At 39.4% G+C, this 18,864-nt stretch overlaps 1 protein-coding gene across 2 annotated transcripts in view; it reads left to right on the top strand.

Moving 5' to 3' along the window:
- Positions 1-470: 470 nt before the first annotated feature.
- Positions 471-18,864, top strand: part of LOC126299610 (myotubularin-related protein 2) — a 160,839-nt gene continuing 142,445 nt past the window's right edge. The window contains exons 1-3 of one of the 2 annotated variants that reach the window (XM_049991643.1): positions 471-710; positions 3,056-3,271; positions 3,380-3,481. In XM_049991643.1, coding sequence (XP_049847600.1) covers positions 3,128-3,271; positions 3,380-3,481 — 246 coding nt within the window. In that variant the 5' untranslated portion in view covers positions 471-710; positions 3,056-3,127. The remainder of the gene's footprint in view (positions 711-3,055; positions 3,272-3,379; positions 3,482-18,864) is intronic. The other variant, XM_049991644.1, reaches the window with a different exon arrangement.

Below are 18,864 nucleotides of genomic sequence, written 5' to 3'. Positions count from 1 at the left end.
ATTCTGAACCTGCCAGAAACGCAACAGTCAAAAGTCATGAAATTAAAATAAGCTTTAAAAATAAGGACATAGCATTAGTGTATTCTGGCGAATTTTTGAGATGACAGGTAATAAGAATATAAACTGCAATATGTATTTTGAGTACCCCTCAAATTAATTTCCTATTTTAATATATAGTACAAATATCATCAAGACATACAGAGAATTGTATACCACAGTTTTTTGAATTGGTATTCACCTGTGAAAGCTCTACTAATTAATCACGTATACTGAAGCTCTAGAAAACCTTTACTACTGTGTAAGTGTCCGCTTCTATTATTTCAATTGGTGAGCTGTTGGAAACTAACCATCTAGAATTGTGACAGCAGTGTGTGGAGACGGTAGCTCATGCTACCACTGCAATTCGAATTGTACTGCAATATGAACCTTAATGCCGCTAACTGTGGCAACAATTTAGTTGTATATGGAAGCCCTGCATGCATTGCGAGCATATCGACTGTATCAGGGTTTGTATCGATTACAGACAGATCTTGTGTATTATATCTGCGGTTTGTTGATTTACAAAACTATGTGTGGGATGTGATTGCAGTATGGAATACACGGTAGGAAAGGGTTGGGGTGTGTATTTGTATGTTGGAAAATGTAGGACGTAGGTAGATGCAGTATGAAGAATGTTAACGTTTCGGTGTCCGGTGTTGTGTAGTTTTGTGGTAAGCTACTTTTTAGATTATTGTATATCATGAATACGTTTTTCTTCTTGTAGGTGCAACTTTTGAAGCTGTGTTTACAAATGTTTGCCGGAATACCACGCCTTTGTTTATTTTTATAGTATCATACAGTGGTTGTGATAGTTACTTTTGATGTGCTATGGTCATGTGGCTGTGTCCAACACAGTAGGAGTTAGCTCATCTGTCAAAAGAAGCTCATAACCTTTATGTCATGTAATTTTGAAAACCTTTTTTTCCCTTTTCTTACTTCTTAGTATTGACTTCCATACTAATTAGATATTACCGCGGTGTGCTTAGGATTTGCCCAGGAAATCATAGTTTATTGTTTCCCCCTTATTTTTCTTTGTGCAAAGTGTTACAACTACATCGATACTCGGAAACAGCTGTGAAGTGCGAGGCAGGTTGTCATTCCAGTTGTGCCACTTCTCATGGCTTTTCCTCCCGTTCTATTCGCGTATGAACCACGGAATAAAGTGTTGTTTGAATACCTCTACACGCGCTGTCATTATCTAATCACATCCAGGTCCACACTAGAACAGAACATAGAGGTTGCAGTATTTATATAGAATCTTCAGTTTATGCTTGTTTTTGAACCTTTGCAAGTAGACTTTGTGCAGAATAGTTTGCGTCAATCGTCGAACTGTTTGCTAGTTCTGGTTTTCAGCAACTCTTTGATGCTCTCTCAAGGATCAAACAAACCTGTGATTATTCATGGTGCATTTTTGTTAAGCCTAAGCTTAATACTTATTTATGACTAGATGTGTGTATAATTGTAGTTTTGTAGTACTAAATGTAATGCAAATGGTGCAAACACTGATAAGACTTGTGGTTCTTATTCAGTAAAAAAAATGAACGAGTGATGAGTATAGGCTAGAATGTGATAGTAGACCGCCACCCCCTGACTTCTAGGTTGTGGGGTAAAAGTTGCTAATAGGACCTCTGTTGCATTATACGTAATTTATGTATGATATAGCTAGGCATCAATATACTTGGGAGACTTGTTCATTATTTAATACAGATTTTCAGAATTAATCATATCATTGTAGCATTCAGCATTAACTTTGGGTAAATGAATTAAATATGGCACGAACATAAACATCACATTACACTACAGATCAATCTGTTACCACATTGTTTATTTGGTAGCCCCTATTCACATTCATTGGTACTGCCAACTTGTATCCAAATTATCAACTTCCGAGCTAATGTAAACATTGGACTACACTGGCCCTCAGTTCATCACCACACTCACTCAATTTTGTTAGTAGATATCTCATGTTTGATGTTCGCATGGAAATGAGAGTGCTACTAAATATCTCTGGAAGAGTGTACTTGTGTTTAAAATGTTGTGCAACAGTCTGCATATGAGGGTGTCATGCATGTCGGATGGAAATGTCTAATAGTAGTCTTAGCAGGACATAAGTATACCCAGTTCTATGAAACTCAATAAATAGTACCCGCATGATATATATATGTGGTTTGACACTCGAAGCACTTTATGAAACTTTTCTATTAATTCTGGATTTCTTGTTTGAATTATGTGAAAATACATTCAATAATTCAAGATCATCATGACTCAATATACATGCATAGACCTAGTATTTGAAATGTAGATAACATAACTTGCATATAAACCACTACACTAGGAAAGCTCTATGCTATAAAATGGTACTTTTCCATTTCCACATTCTGTGAGTCTTTTAACTCAAGTTATCCACATATTGCATATAATAATTGAGACTCCTAATAAGTACTAAAAATTGTGGCAACTCGACTACAGTTGAGTACTGCCGAATTATTGATGGCCATTTGTGATGTTTGCTTTTGATTTGGTTAACAGTACCAGATTTGGTGCACTGAGATCTAGTAAGATCACAGCTTAGGTAGTTAGTGTTGAAAATTTGTTTGAGAAGCATTTGGTTGGATGTATAATGTAGCTGTAAACCAGAATTCTGTATGCAGTTTTCTTTTGTGTTTTTGTCTACATAACCTCGCGCAATTCCCATTAAGAGATGGCTGTGATGAACACACTGTTTTTCATAGTCTAATTGAGGTGAATGGAAGGAAACTTGCAACATGAAGCACTCTTCTCAGAGAATTTTCATACTTTTTGCAACATGAGTTTCTATTTGTTTATTTTGACTTAGGCTATTAAATTTACCTAAGTTGCCAATATATTTACCATGTATGTTTAAGCAAGAATGGTTCATATTTAAACTGTGCAAATTCTACACAATTAATGTGCTGCTCACAGATATAATGAACATCTGTTGTATATGAAAAATTGTTATGCACAATTATTACTATTTTTTAATATGGTTTTGCAGGTGTTTGGTGCAGTCTATGGTGAAAGCACTTGCAGTAAATAACCTTACATTGTGATCACATAAGCTTTAACTATGGATAAAAAGGATAGTTCAGAACTGTTATCTGTAATTAGTTCAAACTCTGATGAAGCTGTGAATTCGAAGAATGCTAGTTCTGATTCTTTGGGCTCAGATTCAAAGTCTAGTTCCTTGAATTCAAAACTGGGACAAGATTCGGTAAGTTTCACTTCAAATTTTTCAAAGCATGTTTATTAGGTAAGAGAATGACTGTAGCAGCAGCAATCCTTTTGCAAATATCTAGTAAAACCTGTCTGTTATCTGTAGGCAAGTTCAGACAAAGGCTCTCCTTCTAAGAGCTACTGCTCATCCAGTTCTACTTCAACTGAAAATGTAGTCTCAACCCTTGAAAGCAAATTTAAGACCAAAGTAAGTAGTCATGTTAGTAAAAAGTTTGAAAGGTTGGAATGATATTTGTGGCAGTGTTATTCAAATTAGTGTTTTGTGTATTTAATGGCATGCAGATGTAATGGGCCTATGTCAGTGGTATTTCGTCATATAAGATTTTTAAAGCTTCACACACAATTCTATCTAACCAGCATAGCTTCAACAGATTTCTATGAATGAATGTTTTCGTTTGCATGTTTTCCAATTCTTTCGTCTGCGGAAAATGTATTTTTGCTGTTGAGATTGTAGTAAACAAAACTCATGAACCACTAACCTAATGCAAATTGTAAACAGGGATTGCTTTGTAGCTTCATAAATGATGATAGATCAGAGAAAAGACCTGTGAACACTAGCAACTTGGAGATTATAGCTGACAGCGATCAGTGGGCTTATGTCAATAGCTTATCAGGGTATAAGCTACAACATTTAGCAGCCAGGCATTAGAACTGAGAATTCAATACTGCTAAATAAGAGAAAGCTAAAAAAAAATTATATTTCACATAGTGTGGAGCTTTTGAATGGGTAGAAGAGTGTGGGAAAGTTAAAAGTATTATAGGTAGGTGTATGTTCCGTTGGTCTGCAGCTCGTGGTCTTGCGGTAGCGTTCTCGCTTCCCGCACACAGGGTCCCGGGTTCGATTCATGGCGGGGTCAGGGATTTTCCCTGCTCCTGGATTACTGGGTGTTGTTGTCTCGTCTTCACCATCATCATTCATCCTCATTATGGTCAGAGGAAGGCAATGGCAAACCACCTCCGCTAAGACCTTACCTTGCAGGCAGTGTGGGTCACCTGCATTGTTCCCTACGCTCCTCGGAGTATAAGACATCATCATAATCATCATCATCATGTTCCTGGGAAGGAATAATTGAAGCTCATAATTTGGAGCATTGGCAAAAGATTAAAGGAAATACTAGAAAGATAAGACATACAGTTTTTAACAAATAATTAGATTAGTGTTTAACAAGCCATCCATGGCAAGGTCATTAAAGGTGGAGCACAAGATTCGGATACGGAGTTGGTTAATTTTCATAGTAACTCTCATGGAATTTGCCTTAAGTGCTCAATGAAGAAGTTGTATCTGGGTTTTTGCCCAAGTGTTTGAAACATTGCCTTCCCAACTGGAAGTCCAGTGCGTTACAACTGCGCCACCTCACTCAGTACATATACACTCCTGGAAATTGAAATAAGAACACCGTGAATTCATTGTCCCAGGAAGGGGAAACTTTATTGACACATTCCTGGGGTCAGATACATCACATGGTCACACTGACATAACCACAGGCACATAGACACAGGCAACAGAGCATGCACAATGTCGGCACTAGTACAGTGTATATCCACCTTTCGCAGCAATGCAGGCTGCTATTCTCCCATGGAGACGATCGTAGAGATGCTGGATGTAGTCCTGTGGAACGGCTTGCCATGCCATTTCCACCTGGCGCCTCAGTTGGACCAGCGTTCATGCTGGACGGGCAGACCACGTGAGACGACGCTTCATCCAGTCCCAAACATGCTCAATGGGGGACAGATCCGGAGATCTTGCTGGCCAGGGTAGTTGACTTACACCTTCTAGAGCACGGTTGCGAATGGTCCTCGCCGATACCCCAGGAGCAACAGTGTCCCTAATTTGCTGGGAAGAGGCGGTGCGGTCCCCTACGGCACTGCGTAGGATCCTACGGTCTTGGCGTGCATCCGTGCGTCTCTGCGGTCCGGTCCCAGGTCGACGGGCACGTGCACCTTCCGCCGACCACTGGCGACAACATCGATGTACTGTGGAGACCTCACGCCCCACGTGTTGAGCAATTTGGCGGTACGTCCACCCGGCCTCCCACATGCCCACTATACGCCCTCGCTCAAAGTCCGTCAACTGCACATACGGTTCACGTCCACGCTGTCGCGGCATGCTACCAGTGTTAAAGACTGCGATGGAGCTCCGTATGCCACGGCAAACTGGCTGACACTGACGGCGGCGGTGCACAAGTGCTGCGCAGCTAGCGCCATTCGACGGCCAACACCGCGGTTCCTGGTGTGTCCACTGTGCCGTGCGTGTGATCATTGCTTGTACAGCCCTCTCGCAGTGTCCGAAGCAAGTATGGTGGGTCTGACACACCGGTGTCAATGTGTTCTTTTTTCAGTTTCCAGGAGTGTAGATCGAGGGGTGATGACAGTTAACAAGGGTGTAAAACTCTCCATCCACATGCACACTTGAGAATGAAGAAGCTGTAGTGTGAAATTTTGAAAAGTAGTGTGTTTCATCAAATTAACAGCAGATCCATAATTAAGTCTGACTGAGTGTACAAAATGCCGTCAGCAATTGGAGATGTTACCCTAAATAAGTTGGTATAAGGAGAAAAAGTAGTGCAGACTATACAAAACAGAACGTGATGGATAGGGGATGTAGGATGAGACAGATTTTTGGAAAGTGCAATTAAATCGCATGACAAGGTGATTTCTGGGTGTGGTCATTGTTGTCATGATGTGCACCAAATAATAAAATCAGTGTGAAAGTGATATTGATGTCATATTACTGTCTCTTACCTTGAACTGCTAGAAGATGTTGTAGATACAGAACAAACTTTAAATGTCACTACCACAAAGGTATCTATAAATTGCAGACTACCTTGTCTCCCCAATCTGCATTGGCATACAGATTTTATTGGAATGTTTTTATCCGTGAAATCGAAACTGAAGATAACTATTTGGTCTATAATCACCTCATTGTCTATGTACAATGGTTAAACTGTAACTTTACATCTTTCACCTGTATTTTAATTGTTGATAAGGCAAGTTGTGGAAGTGTTTTTAATACTTGTATGAGTTCCACAGTCAGAGAGAGGAATGAGGGGAAGAGGCAGACTGACTCATGTGTTTATCAGTAGTAAGCTCTTGCTGTTTTAGCATGCACATTAAAGACACTGAGATTTAGTTCCCAAAACCCTGTTAACATCACTACCAATATTATTAAATGAACGTATAATTCCAGATATGGAGCACTCATGATCTTGTCTTTTGTCGTAAGACACATACTTCACATCTGCCAGGATTTGTAGCTGGTATGTAAAGACTTTTCATAGATTACATTCATATAGTGAATGTCTGCTGAGCACTGTTTGAAGCGAAGAGGTTGTTTTAGCTCCATTTATCACAATTGTAGATTGAGATAGTAAGATTAGCAGTGGCATCTGACAAAGTGTAGTGCTTAGTATTTACAGTCAGTGACGTGTGGTGAGGTGCATGAAGTAATAAAAGATAATGAGAATACTTCAGGGGTAAAATAAGAAAGTAAATGATGCTCCTGGAAATAACTTGCCGACTGCAGCAAATAAATTCCATTCCCCCACCCCCCTTTCTTTACGAAGTTGGAGTAGAAATTATTTAACTTAACTGTGTATTGAATTGGAGGACACCTGCGTAAAACATGGGGACTCACAGACCAAGAAATGGTCAGATTTCTTGAGTCATGTGTGAACATCACCCATGGGAAATTTTGTTTAATTGTTACTTAAACTTCTTGCATGTCTGTACTGGATCTTACAGACAGAAATACATACCAGATTGAGAAATGAACTGTGCTGAATACATACATAGTGTCAGTCCGTATTTTGACGTCCTGTATATGTGTTGTGTTCAGAAAGTATAAGGAATTTTCGTTTTTTGGTAGTAATTTTATTTATTCATGTACATTAATGTTTTATCCTTCAAAATAGTCTGCTAGATATTATACATTTATGCCAGCACTTCTTACAATCCCCAAAACACTTCTATAACTCGGTCTTCGGGATAAAACTTAGCTCTTCCAGCAGTTGACTTTTAATCTGTCATGCAGGGTAGCCATGCGGTCTGAGACATCCTGCCACAGCTTGCATAGCTCTCCTCCCCCCCCCCCCCCCCCCTCTCAGATGTTGGAGTCCTCCCTCTGGTGTGTGTGTGTGTGTGTGTGTGTGTGTGTGTGTGTGTGTGTGTGTGTGTGTGTGTCATTTGTCCTTGGGAAACAATGGCTCTTTAAGGTTCTTGTTATTTTTGGAAACAGAATAAAGTTACATGGGGCCATATCTGGTGAATATGCAGGCTGGTCCATCATTACACAGGGTGTATACGACCCAGGAGATCTGGGAGAAACCCAGGATTTTTTTTCATCCAGGAGAAAGCTGGGAAAAACCTGGAATATTTTTAGAATTCCGGGAATTTTTTGTTGTTTTTACTTTTCAGTTAAATTTTTGTAATTTTGACTGGTAAGAACCGATACTCTAACAAAGGATATTACTGTATCCCACTACTGCAGAATAATATTTCAACAATACAATATAAACGAGAGAGGAAAAACGAAAATAACTTAAATTGCAAAGGAAATGCGCCTTATTCGTCGATGACACCAGTGCTCGTGCAAGTGTCTGCCAATTGAAAATGTGTCAAAGGCTGTAGGACGAGCAGTGCTTCATAACAACAAATTGCCTCCCATCTAAGGGGAAAAGGGGGTGCCAGATTAATATTCTTGAGGAAAAATAACTTGGTTCACGAAGCACCTAGCATCCAGCGCACGTGTGTCTATCGATTATTCATATGATTTTTTGAAACGCTTCCCTGTTAGCTTTTGAGTATTTTTGAACACATTTTAAGTTGATTTCTGAATGAATCATAAGTTGACTTATGAGTGCATGCATAGCGTATGTGATGTCTCTGTCAGGAGAATACTCGTCGCATCTAGAAATAAACTTTCCAAAAACAAAAGGGGATGGGGCTATAATGAGCTGAGGGAGCAAAGCCGAACGGATGAATGCCAATCGCTGTCTATGTGGTTGATTGGGTTTGTGAATGATCAGCATAATTATTAGGGAACTCCATAGATTCAGACTACCAGAATGGAAATAAACGACTGACAAGAATAAAAGGTGAGAAAGATTATGTACTATCTTCTCGGTGTATACAAGAAAATGAAATTATGACAGAAAATTTTTGGCCAGATCGCGACAGTAGTGAGGACTAGTAGTTCAGTTCCCGGCTATCAGCCGCATAAGTTGTATACTGGAAGTAACGCGGAAAATGTGTTGTTCGAACACTTAATAACGCCTAACTGGAAAATAATTGTGGGATAACTAAACCTGTGATTCTGGCAGGGTTACTGAAGTTAATCGGCGAACAAATTTTGACAGTGGCAGTAATAGCTACAGAATAGGTGATTACAAGATTGTTAGAACGAGGAAGGAGAAGAAACAGGGACATCACACAAATTATGGAAGAATAAGATGATTCCAAATTTATATAACAATTTCGTAATACTAATTTTCGAGCTCATGCTTGAGAAGCTGGTGCGTTTGAATGAAATGCGAAACTATTTCCTAACATAAAGCTTTTTGCTCGTAGTAGGCCTAATAAGCATTTGATATTGGTACTTCATGGGTTATATTCTGTTGTGTTATAAAAGTGGCCATTTGTGCCAAAACAGTCTTGTTCATTTGGTGTGTTACAAAATTGCTGCTATATTAGAAAGGCCTATTTTGTTTTATCTGGCAGACAAAATAGACGTAATCAGAGCGAGAAACCACATCAGTCTTGGGTATTATTTGTATCGACAGCTTTTTCAGTATTAGATAACGACATTTCAATTTTTCATGTAGCAAAACATTTGACGAACTTTGATGTGGTAATAGATCCTTTTGCAGAAAGGAAAGCACACCATGTAAAGCTGTAGCAAGATTAGAGAGGGAAAAAAAAGCTAGGAGCTTAAGGTTTGAAGAAATGTGTAATTTCTTGCTTAACTCTTGTCAGTATTGGTTTTATATAACCTATATTTAATTTTATGTCACACAAAACAGCAAGTTATTAACTAATAGGCAATAAAGAGTTCAGATTTTCTGAAGAGTTCTTGTTCTCTCGATTACAAATAATCCCATCTGCTATTAAGTGTGAGATTTTTTTTTTTGAAAGAGGGGCAGGCTATCAAACCATCCTACTGGGAGAAGGAGAGCCACCGCAGGACTTATCAATTCCCACTCTCCTGAATATAGTTTGGCTGTGCGGTAGAAAAATGCTTTATGAAGAGTCGTGGCACTGCACTTTGGCATACTTAAGACCAAATAATATGTCTGACATTTCCTCGAATACATGTTTTATGTTTCAGACTTTTCAGAAAGGTGTGCGCTGCAAGATGAACATATTTTGAAAACTCGATTTTTTAGTATTGACCCGGTTCGCAAATGTCATAGATCCGGGGCTGATGTGCAGAGCAGTCTGAGTTATAGTGGGTAGTCTCCACATGACCGGTGTTTACATTTAACGATTTTGCTGTTTCCCCTTCATTTACGCCCACATCAAGTGAAAACAAAATGGATATCTGTGGCCAGGAGCTCTCAAGTGAATTAAAACACATTCACATGATTACGGAATGCTGAAATATGTCATTAGCTTCAGATTTTATTTTATTTCACCTTTCTGACAGTCAAGCATTAATTGCCTCGCAGAAAAATGAAGTTGTTTCTGTCTGTTTGCTAAAGAAATTTGACTTTTGTTAAGGCAGTCAATGTATTTGAAATGAAATGTTTAATTCCACAGTACTGGCTAGATTTAATTGTTCACTGCATTTCAAGTGCACGTTTTCATTTTCTAGCATGTATGGCATTATGCCATAATAAAGAATCAAACATGATATAATACAGTACTGGTGCTCCAAGAAAATTTACATCCCGAAAACCACACTGAAAAGCTCAATATCAGGTTGAGGTCTACTTCATTGGGAATCTGGACATACGAATCTGCCTTTTAAGTACGTACTTTAAATGTGCACATTTTAATATGGTTCACGAAATTCCGATGCTCTTGCAGTATCCTCTGATGTCTTGTTTCTTTTATGACATAATGTATGATCTTTTAATGTTTTATGCGTATGCACATACGGGCTTCCTCCGTCATGATAACCACCCAAATGGGTGTTGCCTGTTATCTGCGCTCTCTGGCAACTGCTGAAACGAACCTATTTCTAACAGGTCACGGGAAAATATTGCGAATGGTGGTTTGAAAAGTGTTACTTTCAAAGTAAATATCCTGTTACGTAAGTTGAAGTATGTGCAACAATGTACCATGAATTTATTAAATCACAGAGCATTTGACTCTCATTTAAAAATCAACTCTTTGATGACAAGCCATTTAGAAGAATTTCGATCCCCTGAATATCAGACATTTGTCATTATTAAAAATTTTACTGGCACATTTGTGTGATATATCTTAAAGTGTAACACTCGCGAAAAAAGTCAACAGTATATGCGAAAGTTTAGCTTCTCTTGCAGCTTGAGACCAATATTATATGTGAAAGCTTTTCTTTTCTTGTAGCAACACTATGTATATTAATTTAAAGTATTAACTTTCCCTCTTTATGTGTTCATGCTACTTAACAGTGATGTTGCTGTTCGCTGACTACATCGCGTGTCCTATGCTCTGAATATCCGCTGTCATTGGCTGGCGAGATCACTTGACATGAGCTATGAACAGCTTACAAAAGCGCATCGAAATCTCTATTTCAATGATTCGGAAAGTAACATGCGGTGTTTGGTGGAATTCCAATGTGTACTTTTGTAATACGAAAATACACAGCGTACATGTTGCTGCACATCAAAGATATTTCCAAAATTATATCTTTTCCCCTGAGTTTCATTTTATGAAGTGCCGGGAAATTGTACATCTGTGTATAAAACTATAACCATTCAAAGGATTGAAAAGGGAAAACGTACTGTCACCTGGGAGAAAGTGTATTTTTAACCGGGAAAAATCTGGGATTTTATTTTTTTTTTTCCTTGTCCACATATACACCCTGTTACAGTGTTCTTTTTTCTCAAAATTTCATGAACAAGCAATGAAGTGTGAGCAGGTTCATTTGGCACAAATCTTACTGTCGCAAGTTTCATACCCAAAACATATGAAAAGATTCCGTGGCATGAACCAATTGATGTGCCAACATCATCACCAAGTTCTCTGATTGTGATTCTGCAATTGTTCAGAATCATTTCTTCTGCTTTTTTCAGTTTTCAACGATTGTGCTGGAGTATCCAGAACACTCATCATCTTAGTCTTGAAGGCCACCTTGGAAACACTTACACCACTGGTAAACCCTTGTTCTGCACATAGCAGACTCGCCAAAAGCAACATTCAACATTTCTAAAACATTGTTAAATTTTATACAATTTTTATGGCAAAATTCTGTTATCCATTTTTATAATAAGTAAATAATCACCACTTGTAAATGAACACCTGTTTTCTTGACAACTGGCTACCAGACTAAACATGCAGTATGGCTACCAGTGTACAGATACATTTCAGGCATGTTTATCAACACAAAGAAAAATTGTGCAAGTTGGACTAATAATACATTTGTAGTTTCTAAATGCCCTAAATTTTTGAACCTCACAGATGGAACATTAGAATAAAAGCAGTAGGAATGAACATGGGACTAGAGTGAATTAAATTAATGGAAATAGTAAGTTCTTGGTAGATCAAAACTATGTGCTGGATCGAGACTCGAACTCCAGGAGAGCTTCTTTGAGGTTTGGAAGATGAGGCGAGGTACTGGTGGATTTAAAGCTGTGGAGAACGGGTTGTGAGTCGAGCTTTGGTTACTCAATTGGTAGAGCACTTGCCCACAAAAGGTTAATGTTCAGAGGTAGAGTCTTGGTCCAGCACACAGTTTTAATCTGCCAAGAAGTTCCGTATTGGTGTGCACTCCATTGCAGATTGTAAATTTCATTCTTGTTAATGGAAATAGTTGCCCAGAATAAATTTTTCACTGTGCAGTGAAGATTGCACTGTTATGAAACTTCCTGACAGATTAAAACTGTGTGCCAGACTGGGAAAACCTTGTCTTTCACACACAATGGTCTTGCCAACAGAGCTTTTGACACATGATTCACAACCTGTCTTCACAGACTTATTTCTGCTAATACATTTCTCTCATTATGTCACACGATTTTAATCTTTAGAAAAGTTTCAAATCAAAGCACACTCCACTGCATAGTGAAAGATTCATTCTGGGAACAGTCTCCTGGAACCAACACTGTGGCTAAGCCATTTCCCCACGTCATTTTTGCTAGAAGTGCTGGTGCTACTATCCATGCAAGAAAACTTTCATGAAGCTCGGAAAGTAAGCTATAAGTATTGGTAGAAGTAGAGCTGCATGGGCAGACTGAGTTGTGCCTGGATAGCTCAGTTTAAGGGCATTGACCTCAAAAAGTTTCAGGTTCAAGTTCTGGTTTGGCACAGTTTTAATGTACCAGGAATATTTGGTATTTTGATACCAGCAGATTTATAAACACACAGCACAAACACAGCTAAGCGATACGGGAAAGAGTGAAGGGTAGGGATGGAAGATGATGGAATGGTATAGGAATGAAATTGTGCACTCTGACAAAAGTATCGGGACACCCCTATGTAAAGAGGAACTGAGTGCTGTATATCATAAGAGGCAGCCCCACCAGTATAAAAGAAAGTAGATAGTATTGTGCTTCAGTACAGAAGCAGTAAGAGCTGAATGGGTCAGCCAGGAGAGCTCAGTGACTTTGAAACTGCACTAATTTTTGAATTTCAACCAATCAATCGGGGAAATTTTAACACTTCTAAAGCTGCCCAAGTCAACTGTTGGTGTAGTGACTGTGAAGTGGAAATGCGGAGGACCAACCACAGCTAAACTAAGACTACAGGCAGACCCTATCTGCTGGTGGACAGGGAATGTCGAGATTTGCAGAGGATGATAGAAGAAGAAGAAGAAGAAGAAGAAGAAGAAGAAAAAAAAAAAAAGGGGCATAAAACCAGCAGAAGGAATCACTTTTGAGTCCAAAGTGCTATCAGCAGTCCAGCTAGCACAACTCCTGTGTGTAGGGCATTAAAAAGACTGGGGTACAATGGTTGAGCAGGTCCTCATAATCCACACATTTTGGTATTCAGTGCTAAGCAACACTTGAGGTGATGTAAACAGTGATGCATTTGGGCAGTGGATGACAGGAAATGAGTGATTTGGAACAATGAATCGTGATATATCTTACAGCATTCTGATGGAAGTGTTTGTTGAATGCTTCAAGAACATCGCCTACCATTATGGGTCGTTTCGTCATTGAAGTGTGGAGGAAGGAAGTGGTTTTACAGTATAGATGTGTTTTTCATGGTTAGAGTATGATCTGCTTATTGCACTTAAAATACTAAAAGTGGGAGGGTATGAACACATTGTACAGCATTGTGTACGGCATATATTACTTGAACAACTCGGAGGCGATGATGGTTTGTATCATTATCAGCATGACAGTGCACCCTGTCCAAGCAGGTCTGTGAGGCAATGGTGTGTGGATTATAACATTCTTGAAATGTACTAGCCTTTCCGAAGTCCCAACCCGAACTCGGTGGAACACTATTGGGATGTTAGAATGTTGACTATGTTCTAGATCCCAGTGTCCACCAACATCAGTTGCTACCTTCTATGGCCTTGTCCCATGAGTAAGATTGGGCTGGCATTCCTACACAGACATTCAGACAACTTATTGAAAATGTCACCATCAGAGTTCAGGCAGTTGTAAATGTGAGGAGTAGACACATCCCATATTAATGCCAACTAGTAGTTGTCCGGACACCTGTTATCAGGTAGTGTATAATGGCAAGAAGAAATTTACATCTAAAGGGTGAACCAGAACTCCACTGACTAACTTTCAGAACTGTTAGTATGGAGCAAAATGAGAAAAATATCTAGTAAACATTAGTTCTAAAATGCATACCTTAAGAGTTTGAGCACTTGTTCCACTTTGCTACAGTGAGCCTCATATCTTCTACAGAAATTTCTCTGCTTTCCATAGTTTGAGAGGTGCTAGTATGAATAGTACAAATAATGTCCTGTAAACAAAAGAAGAGATGTGTTTCACAGTAGCAAAGATGGACAAGTTCTCGTGGCTCTTAAGGTATTCATTTTAGATCTGATATTAGTCGGCATTTTTGTCTTGTTTTGGTCCATACTAGCACCTCTGAAAGTTTTTCAGTGTAGTTCTCATTCATCCTATATGTGCACCAACCCTTAGAAATTGTAATTGGAAATGTGTCATTGAGATTGGTGGTTATGGAGTGTTTGGAGTTATCCTTAGCATCAGACATATGCTACATTATTTGGCAGCCTTGAAAAGTTGTAAATGTTTTACTGACATTTCTCACCGAGTTTTTGTAGAAAGCAGCACATGAGCAAACAAAGGAAAGTTTAGTCTACCATTTTCTGAGCTGCATGTTGTTTTAAAACTTCTATTACAGGCTTTTAGGTATTGCAGAGGGGAATTAATAGATAAAGGTTTGATAAAGAACCCATGTCTGGAAATGTACTGATTGGGTATAAAGAAGTTAGAAGATGGATCACTTACAAATCTCCCACTTGAAGGTATAGCAAGTTATGGTAGAGTTACACAATGCACATATTGAGAATGTTTTCCGGACCGCCTCAGTACATGCCATCCAATTTTCATTAAGCTACCACATTTTCTGTGAGAAACAGGTACATTCACAACTAAAGGCATTGTTGTGGTGCTCCACAGGTGTGGACCAGCATTTGAGGACTCTGTGTATGAAAGTATACATATAGATACACCTCGTTAACGAACTGTAGGACCACCTCTTGGGGCTTTTGCCATAGATCACATAGGTCAGAGCTAATTGTCCCTGCTGTGTGCGTACCCTGAAGCTGGTGGTGTGAAAGTGATCTGATCTTAGAACATCATTTACATACTAACTGTAAATTTCTGAACATGGGTTTTTTAATTAGAACTTCATCTGCTAAGTCCGCTCTACAAACCTTAGGAGCCTTTAGTAGACATTGTGAAATGCTGTGTATACCAGTGGCTGGAAACTAATAAATAAAGAAATTGTCAATTTTTGAAGCTGTATTGAGATTTACTGTATCTCTATTTTGCATGTCCAGATGCTCAAAACCCAGGAGGAGGAATGGAGGACCTTGGTATAAACATGTCCAGTTTAAAAAGATGTTCCCGTCAAATTGTAATCAAACATTGTAGATTTGTTAAAAACCTTCCAGATCACATTTAATATTCTACAGGTATCATTGTTAGGTGGGGTGCTGTGTTTCAAGGAAACCTTTGCATCTGGAACAAGATTAATGTGCTGAATGGCAGTGTTATGAAAATGATAGACTGCTGCTCACCATGAAGTGGAGATGTTGAGTCGTAGACAGGCACAGCAAAAAGACTTCTTGACAAGTAAGCTTTCAGCCAAAAGGCTTTCTTCTGATTTAGGCAACATCAGGTACATATTCACACAAATGCAACTTGCACACACGACAGATATCTAGTCGCTGCCAAGGCAGCTGCTACTCAACAGCTCCACTATATGGTGAGTAGCAATCTATCCATTTCATAATATTGTCATTATTCCATCCTGGATTCCTCAATTTTTTTATATATATTTTTTTCTATTGTGAACTACCCATTGTTGAAATATTTACTGAAACTGCCATTAGTGAGAACATGCCTGATTCTGTAAAACAATAATATATTATTTTTTATACTGTCCAGTGTAAAAATTGAGATTCTATGTGTTGCGTGCACATTGTAGCTCAAATACATGTAGTGACATGTTGTAGGTGCTTAAAACTCTTTAATGTGGTAGTGATTGTGCAAATATATACATTAATTTTTTTATAAAGTGTGTCCTTAAAAAGCTGATTCATGAAGTTTGACAAATAAATAATGCTGTTAAAATGTTGTTGACTCACTAATGAAAATTTAAGTTCTGTTTTGATTTAGTTGTATGTAGTTTATGCTTGGAAATTATTAGAATGACTGCTTAGTAGTAAGTGCAGACGCTTACTTTGCTTAGTAGTATGTGCAGATGCTTATGTTGGTAGTACTTTAGTAAAGCATTAACCTTGTAATCAGGTATGAATCAGAAATGCTGGTATGGTTTTCTTGAGTTCTCTAGAAGGAACGCGCGAGTGCTGTGTGTGTGCGTGTGTGTGCGTGTGTGTGCGTGTGTGTGCGTGTGTGTGCGTGTGTGTGCGTGTGTGTGCGTGTGTGTGCGTGTGTGTGCGTGTGTGTGCGTGTGTGTGCGTGTGTGTGCGTGTGTGTGCGTGTGTGTGCGTGTGTGTGCGTGTGTGTGCGTGTGTGTGCGTGTGTGTGCGTGTGTGTGCGTGTGTGTGCGTGTGTGTGCGTGTGTGTGCGTGTGTGTGCGTGTGTGTGCGTGTGTGTGCGTGTGTGTGCGTGTGTGTGCGTGCGTGTGCGTGCGTGTGCGTGCGTGTGCGTGCGTGTGCGTGCGTGTGCGTGTGTGTGCGTGTGTGTGCGTGTGCGTGCGTGTGCGTGCGTGTGCGTGCGTGTGCGTGCGCGTGCGTGCGCGTGCGTGCGCGTGCGTGGGCGTGCGTGGGCGTGCGTGCGTGTGCGTGCGTGTGCGTGCGTGTGCGTGCGTGGGCGTGCGTGGGCGTGCGTGGGCGTGCGTGGGCGTGCGTGGGCGTGCGTGCGCGTGCGTGCGTGCGTGCGTGCGTGTTAGTTGATTTTGCTCCCATTAAATTTTTCCTGATATATTAAATTCCTTTTGGATCAAGACATGAAGATAGGATTTTTTGGGCATTACTGTCATTGATTGGGCTGGGACAGACATGACTTGAAGTTGAGTAATAAGCTGAAGCTTTGAACGGTTCAACAAGACACACAGTCGACTGGAATTCTCCTCACAAAAGACTGACATGTAAGCTCAGGTTACATCATTTTAACTTATTGTGGAATTTTGATGGATTTAGGGGGTGGGGGAGTTAGTAATAAGAGAGAAGGTGGATGTGTTATGAAAATTAAAAAAATAAATAAATGAATAAAAATAAAACACAGGTAAAAAATAGTACTGGAAATAATTTGTCAACTGTAAAAAAAAAATATTATCTAGAGTAGAATTCAAGTATCTTCCATGCTGCTTGCAAGCAGAGCCCCACATTTGTCACATGATTCAAAAGTGATGGTCAAACAGCCAAAAACTGCCTTATCAATAATTTTTATTTTAAACTAGATTGAATCTTCAGATTGGCACATGTTATGGAAGGACAGTTAATTGATGTCAGACATATAAGTAAGACACAAGAACCATCTGTATTAAGCGTTGTTGTTGTTGTTGTTGTCTTAAGTCCTGAGACTTGTTTGATGCAACTCTCCATGCTACTCTATCCTGTGCAAGCTTCTTCATCTCCCAGTACCTACTGCAACCTACATCCTTCTGAATCTTCTTAGTGTATTCATCTCTTGGTCTCCCTCTACGATTTTTACCCTCCATGCTGCCATCTAATACTAAATTGGTGATCCCTTGATGCCTCGGAACATGTCCTAACAACCGATTCCTTCTTCTGGTCAAGTTGTGCCACAAACTTCTCTTCTCCCCAATCCTATTCAATACTTCCTCATTAGTAATGTGATCTACCCATCTAATCTTCAGCATTCTTCTGTAGCACCACATTTCGAAAGCTTCCATTCTTTTCTTGTCCAAACTATTTATCATCCATGTTTCACTTCCATACATGGCTACACTCCATACAAATACTTCCTGAAATGACGTCCTGACACTTAAATTTATACTCGATGTTAACAAATTTCTCTCCTTCAGAAACGGTTTCCTTGCCATTGCCAGTCTACATTTTATATCCTCTCTACTTCGACCATCATCAGTTATTTTGCTCCCCAAATAGCAAAACTCCTTTACTACTTTAATTGTCTCATTTCCTAATCTAATTCCTCAGCATCACCCGACTTAATTTGACTACATTCCATTATCCTCGTTTTGCTTTTGTTGATGTTCATCTTATATCCTCCTTTCAAGATACTGTCCTTTCCATTCAACTGCTCTTCCAAGTCCTTTGCTGTCTCTGACAGAATTGCAATGTCATCGGTGAACCTCAAATTTTTTATTTCTTCTCCATGGATTTTAATACCTACTCTGAATTTTTCTTTTGTTTCCTTTACTGCTTGCTCAATATACAGATTGAATAACATTGGGGAGAGGCAACAACCCTGTCTCACTCCCTTCCCAACCACTGCTTCCCTTTCATGCCCCTCGACTATTATGACTGCCATCTGGTCTCTGTACAAATTGTAAATAGCCTTTCGCTCCCTGTATTTTACCCCTGCCACCTTTAGAATTTGAAAGAGAGTATTCCACTCAACATTGTCAAAAGCTTTCTCTAAGTCTACAAATGCTAGAAACGTAGGTTTGCCTTTCCTTAATCTTTCTTCTAATATAAGTCGTAAGGTCAGTATTGCCTCACGTGTTCCAGTATTTCTACGGAACCCAAACTGATCTTCCCCGAGGTCGGCTTCTACAAGTTTTTCCATTCGTCTGTAAATAATTCGCTTTAGTATTTTGCAGCTGTGGCTT

The sequence above is a fragment of the Schistocerca gregaria genome, chromosome X (assembly GCF_023897955.1).
Source record: "Schistocerca gregaria isolate iqSchGreg1 chromosome X, iqSchGreg1.2, whole genome shotgun sequence".
NCBI lineage: Eukaryota > Metazoa > Arthropoda > Insecta > Orthoptera > Acrididae > Schistocerca > Schistocerca gregaria.
Note: the sequence above shows the minus strand (reverse complement) of the source record. Positions and strands in the feature narration are given on the sequence as shown.